Source organism: Dendronephthya gigantea, unplaced genomic scaffold (genome assembly GCF_004324835.1).
Source record: "Dendronephthya gigantea isolate DGI-Jeju-01 unplaced genomic scaffold, DenGig_1.0 000000F, whole genome shotgun sequence".
Taxonomy (NCBI): Eukaryota; Metazoa; Cnidaria; class Anthozoa; order Malacalcyonacea; family Nephtheidae; genus Dendronephthya; species Dendronephthya gigantea.
Window position 1 is genome coordinate 4,098,812 of NW_021163010.1, and position 6,243 is coordinate 4,105,054.

At 36.7% G+C, this 6,243-nt stretch overlaps 2 protein-coding genes across 2 annotated transcripts; both read right to left on the reverse strand.

Moving 5' to 3' along the window:
* Positions 1-1,749: 1,749 nt before the first annotated feature.
* On the reverse strand, positions 1,750-2,534 carry LOC114519909. The gene is made up of 2 exons (XM_028540086.1): positions 2,153-2,534; positions 1,750-2,052 (listed from the first exon to the last, which is right to left on the reverse strand). The coding sequence occupies exons 1-2, from the start codon at positions 2,423-2,425 to the stop codon at positions 1,750-1,752; spliced, it is 576 nt and encodes a 191-aa protein (XP_028395887.1). The 5' UTR covers positions 2,426-2,534.
* A 775-nt stretch (positions 2,535-3,309) lies between these two features.
* LOC114517889 (kelch-like protein 4) lies at positions 3,310-5,152 on the reverse strand. Its single transcript, XM_028537736.1, has 2 exons — positions 5,088-5,152; positions 3,310-4,362 (listed from the first exon to the last, which is right to left on the reverse strand). The coding sequence occupies exon 2, from the start codon at positions 4,322-4,324 to the stop codon at positions 3,416-3,418; it is 909 nt and encodes a 302-aa protein (XP_028393537.1). The 5' UTR covers positions 4,325-4,362; positions 5,088-5,152; the 3' UTR covers positions 3,310-3,415.
* Between the last annotated feature and the right edge of the window lie 1,091 nt (positions 5,153-6,243).

A 6,243-nucleotide genomic window follows, 5' to 3' on the forward strand; every position in this document is an offset into this window, starting at 1 on the left:
ATTTACATAAGACGGAGAAACATAAAAATATTGAGTATATTTTTTAAAGTTTACTGATTAAAACGCATATTTTTTGAAAAAAGATTCATTGGACTGGCGATATCTGTCGAGATTATCGAGGTAAGCGTTACTTTTTAAGTCGATTTTTATAACTGAAGTTGGTCGGGTCGTTCCGAAGTGATGAGTCATGTGCTTGTCTGTTTACAATTTTCAAAGTTGAAAATCTCGAATTCCTGTGGTTCGATTTTTGAGATTCTTTGTAAGAATGAAGTTAAGTATGTAAAAAAAAAATCGGCTGGATCGACCCCTTGCGACCCCACACCATTTCCGAGATATCGGGCTTTGAATTTACCACTCTTGTTTTGAGATGTTCAAAATAGCGCATTTCGGGTCAATGGGATATTTCCCTTTCAAATATTGTTTAACTACATAATTTGTAATATTAATGTAAATTTTATTTGTATTCATGGTTTAACTTCCTTAGTTATTAACATTTAGACGGGAAAATAGTATTTTTTTGTATTTTATATAGATTTCCATTTTTGGCAGTGACGACTCCTATGCTCATTCGCTAACGCCTAGCTGTAATCCCACAACGTGGTCAATTGAGTGTTAGATCAGCACATTTCAAACAACCAGAAGGCTTACCACCACCACCACCTTCACAAAATTGATAAATATGAAACATATTGTGTGATTATATGTTTTCACTTCTTCAGTAAAATAAACTGACATTTTATATTGGTTCTGTTCTTTAGATGCTTGTTGATGTTTACAGTTAGTGTGAGTTAAGATCTGCATTACTAAGCCATTGTGTGTTAGAACTGGCAATATTTATGTATATTAGGTTGATTGAAAAGCTAAAGGCATGAACACCTTATCTAGTACAATTGATCTTCAAGTTTGCATGAATTGTAAATGCTATTAGCATAGAAACAATAGCATAGAAACAAAAAACAATGGTGTGTGTATGCAGGTTTTTACTTTTTTGAACATCATGTAAATATATGTATAAATGCAAAATCTTGGCTGTTTTGTCAAGGCAATTTTACTTACAATATTTTATAACCATAATAAAATTTGATGAGTTTATTTATTTGTTCATCAATAAATACAGATTTACATATTTATACCATGTATTGTATGAATATTTTTCTAATTTTCTTAATACTGCAAGGGTTTGTATGAAATATCACATGACAGTGAAGTGCTTTGGTTATAGACAATAGGTTTTGAGGATATAAAATAGAAAGCCTGGTTTCCATACAACATTGTCAGGGTGTTGTGTTAACCATTAAGAAAAATATCTATCATTATTAGTTATTATGCAACAACTTGATTGTCATATGGAAACCAGACTAAAAACAAGTTGATGGCAAAAATGCTGGAAAAATCTACATAGGTTAGCCAATGGAAATAATTGCAGAAATTCACAACTTGCAAACCCTGGTTCTTATGAAATTATATGTCAACGTACACTCATACTAGCCCTTACAATCTGACCTTCCCATTTACCACGCCTCTTTATCCAGATTTTTGGATAAAATCCTATTTTTAAAAAGTTAACCCGAAACTTGATGTGTTCAACATAGACGTCTAGTATATCTCCTGCTGCAATCAGTGGATGTAAATACTTGCAATGTTCAGAAGCTATATATCCAACATTTTCCCATTGAGTTCCATAATGAAGATCAATAGCAATTGCATTTTGGTCCCGAGGATTCTCCGGCTCTGGTCTTAGTCTAACATTTACTGATTCATTATATTCAAGGGCAAGATATGCCTGTTCCAGATGATGTTGGTAACTTTGTTCATGAGCAGCTCCAATGCACTTGAATGGTAGAGCATGAGTGATTTCTTCCTCATCACTTTCAACTTCTTCACTTTCATCTTCTTCACTGTCCTCATTATTAATTTCGATGTCATCAAATCAGGAGTAACCGCATCCACAGCGCTCGTATTTTCTGTCAATACACGATCCACATCAAAATCCCAAATTAAAAGCATTCTCTCCGCTTTACAATGAATAAATTCATCAGGGATAGTACCAAACTAAAAAAAAGTTTCAGTTAAATTTTAATACACAAATCAAGCCTTAAAAGTTAATAAAAAATATTAAAAAATGAGGTGTTGACAAGTACTTTATACTAACCTCAAATATAGTACTTGCTTTAACGTTGATGACACAAGGAGATTTAAGGCCATTCAACTTCGAAAGCAGTGCTTCGGTGTTTGGTATAATACAAAGTCTTCTTTCAGACGGAGTATTATGAAAGGCGAAATGGCAGCAAAGCCCATGCAGCTTAAAAAACGGTAAACTCGGTACAGTAAAAGATAAGTCGTAATGCGGATCGCAACAATACATATACATCATAGTATTTTGCACTATCGCAGCTTGAAAATCCTGTCTTTCGAAAGCATCCATTTTTCCTATACTCGCAGAGCTCTTCACATCACGACAGTCAAAACGTCAAATGAAGCGTTCGCATAATTGAGCGCTCAATACCCATCATGCTTTGCGGCCTGCTGTCCAACCTCCTCTGGTTCAGGGCAGTGGTTAAGGGTTGGTTCTATCAGTGGTTCTATCACTTCTATTTATGCATGGTTTTAGGTTCTACGGTTCTATGGTTATAGCCTTAATTATAGGTTCCTTGGTTCGTACTTCTATGTTCTTATGGTTTAAGGTTCTAAGCTTCTATGGTTCTTGGTTCTACGGGGTATAGGTTTTATGGTCCTTAAATATATTTAATTAATTATAGTAATAAATTTCGTGACCCATAACATGGACTTATAACCGCTACCGCAATCAATCTCATTCCCAGGGCCATGAGGCCGCGCCATGGAGTCGGCATGGACAAAGGAAGAAGTGTGGCCAAGGCTCGATATCACTGAGGCATGCAAGGCATTTGCTGCTAAACCATAGAAAGTTTGAAACAATCTAATCAAAGGCTCAGTAAGATTGGAAACAAGCTTGCCACAATTCGCCCAAGGGGGTTCTTCATTGGGGTTCTTCTTGGTGCCCGTGCCGCATTTAAAGGTTGGGACACCTTAAGATGATTACGTATTGGTAGATCTCCTATCATTCCGATTTGTTGTAACTATACTCTTAAACGTAAGGAGTATACGTTACTAACGTTAGGAACCTCAAAACATAAAAATTAGACATTTGCAAAGTGCAAATAGGTTTCTTCAGTTCTGGAGTACTACCTTTGGGTTTTTCAGAAGCTCCTCGCGGCTTTGAAAGACGACTATAGTATGAACTGCAAATTCCACCGTTTGTTATTTAGCTTGTATAGCTGATGCATGGAAACTTGTTACATAATATATATTGTTACTCTTTACATCGCGTAAAGTAAAAAGGAATTAACTACAATTATGAAATATTTCAGAACTGTTTCGGCCTTTTTTACATTGTTCACACGACAACAGCGACGTGTTTGATTCTTCCTTTAGACATATCTGGAAGTTCTTCCCACGTGTTACGTTCCAAGTTAAAGGCTTCAACCGACTTAAGGTAATGTCCTTCCTCATCCACCCCTCCCAGTACTATAATGTAGTTTTCAATAACAACAGCGGCACACGCACGTCTTTTATATTTCATTGCTGGTAGAATACTCCTTTGTTCTATCTTGACATTATACAAGCCTACTGAATCCATGCAAGAATTGCGTCTGTAAGTGTCAAAGCCACCTACCACAATAATATTGTCCCCCCATCTCACTGATGCCATATCACTCACCATATACGGCAATCCAGCCGACAACCTTTTGCATTCGTTCTTTTTTATATCGTAGTGTAAGATAGAGGCGAGGCTAGTTCGATTAAAACGAGGCGTGAACCCACCAACAATAAAGAGATTATCATCAAATATTTCCATGCAATGGAATCGCCTTTCTTCCGGCATTCTAGATAAGGCTGTCACAGTATAGGGAGGTGCAAGCTGGACTTGGTGGATACTACTGGATGTTGAATTTTGATGATCATAACCGCCAGTGACTATTAGACTATCATTATAAAGCACACTGCTGTGATATGCTAACTGAGTAGGCAGTCTAATAGGAGAATTACTCCAGTGTGTTGCAATATCAGGACTTTGGTCAACATTCATTTGTATCACATTATCAACCTTGCCAAAATTACGACAGTAACCCCCAGCTATTGATAGATAATTGTCGTAGACAAAGGAAGTTCCACCTCCACGTGGTTGTGGCATAGCAGGTAATGATAACCATGTTCTTTGGCGCATATCAAACATCTCTACAGAGTCATTACCCAAACCGCCTGCAACAATTATGCTTTTTCCAACATTATTTGCCACTGCCATTCTTGTTTTTAAATCAGAGTATTTGTTGATATCAATCACTATGAAGTATAAAAAAACACTTACACCGGCCTGACTTTTGCTAGGTTGATGTTTTTTTACCTGACTGGTCAGGGCTAGAATGCAGTTTATTTAAACATAATGAATTAACTAATGCTCCAGGTACTCTGTATTAAACTTAGTTTAATGCTATATAATTTATTAGTCAGTTGAAGAGTATCTCTGTCTAAATCTATTTAATGAGGTTATTGTAACTTTTAACTATCTACATTAGTTGCAGGAATAAACAAGACCCTGTCACACAGAAATTTTTTGTGCCTGGAGAGAGAATTTTTAGCTGAGGGATCAATTCTGTTTATCAATACAAAAACCTTATATTAAGAGGGTTTTGATAATGCAATAAGCTCTCCATATTTTCAATGTTTGCAGGAGCTATAGAACAATTATCAAATTAGGTGGTTGAGGGCAGAATGCAGAGGCCAGAGCTGCAGAGCTTCTTGGGTTGGGAAATTAAATATCAGTAAGAGCCCCATGACAATCTTATTCCTAATAGTTTTATCGATAATCGATAAAGATGTGTACTGTAAGGGTCGCTCATTCAATAAGTATAAGGAAACAAAGGTTAGTGTTAAGGTAGTAGACGTAGTACTTGAGTGAATCAAACACGTTAATATGATTAGTAATTTAATAAAGTACAAAAGTATCAAATCTAGTTTGAAAGTCCGAATCCATCAATTGCCTAACAATGACTTGTTCAACAACTTACCAGCAATCACAAAGGAATCTAAGTTCACATTTAAACACGACGAATGGACGGAACACACTGAGCTATCGGAACACACTGAGCTATCGGAACCATAGTGGTGGGCGATATTTCTTTCAAATATCGATACTTCCGATACTAAGAATTTGGTTGTTGGTATCGATACTATTTTTCAGTATCGATGATTTCGATATTAGGTTACGTGAGGATTACATGGAGTATTATAGACCTTTGAAGCATTCTTCAGTGTTCTTCACGCTCCCCACCGATTGAGATCGACTGGGAACCCGCGAACAGGAGGCTGCGAGGAAGACCCACTGAGAGTGGGAAGACCACGATCTGCATAAATTAGGTGAAAAGTGCCAGTATCGATATCGGTATCGTATCGAAAATATCGATAAAAAATATCGATATCGTATCGAATCATAAAATCCCAGTATCGCCCACCACTACGGAACCACTGATCGGAACACCTTTTTTTTCACATACACTCCGTCCACGGCGTCCAGCTCTGAGAGATCTGGGTACGAAAGTACAAGAATAAAAGACTATAAAAGTGCATTTGCAATATCATTTCACTGGAGAGGAAAGAAATTTTTCAATAGGCGAGCTCTGGAACACTTGAAACGAGACAAATTATGTCGCATTTTTTCACTAAACAATATATTTATAAATATCCAACCAATTTGGGCTGACTATAATGCCTTTCGGGGGCCTGAGTGATGGATTGATCTGGAACGAGTTCTTGATAGGGACCATGATGAAGGACATAATTATTGAGACAAATGGATGTCCTAATTAAATTCTGCGTTCAGCAGACAGTCCAATGTTGGCATGGAATTATCTTCTACCATCCTATATTAGTAACCATTCTCACTCTCAGTCGCATCGATAGCTACTTATACTTGCATACTTTAAAAACCCCGTCATGACTACAAATTAGCACATGAAACAGTGCCATCAAGCTATCAAGTCGCATGATTAGGTCAAATTATGATTCATCATAATTCACCGTTTGTGGTTCTTGTTGGAACTTCAGGTACAATTTATCATCTTTTGATGCGCGTCAATAAGTGAATTAGTGTAATAAATTGTTTGTTCAATATATGCCATTACCTGAACATTCACGACTAATCCACCCTTCACAGCTATCAAAATA

What these genes read in the sequence shown, in the direction of transcription:
- LOC114519909 (XM_028540086.1), bottom strand. Translation starts at nt 2,425, where the DNA reads ATGGATGCTTTCGAAAGACAGGATTTTCAAGCTGCGATAGTGCAAAAT. An exon ending in AAGCAAGTACTATATTTGAG is followed by an intron (nt 2,053 to 2,152) that starts GTTAGTATAAAG and finishes ACTTTTTTTTAG; the next exon opens with TTTGGTACTATCCCTGATGA.
- LOC114517889 (XM_028537736.1), bottom strand. Translation starts at nt 4,324, where the DNA reads ATGGCAGTGGCAAATAATGTTGGAAAAAGCATAATTGTTGCAGGCGGT.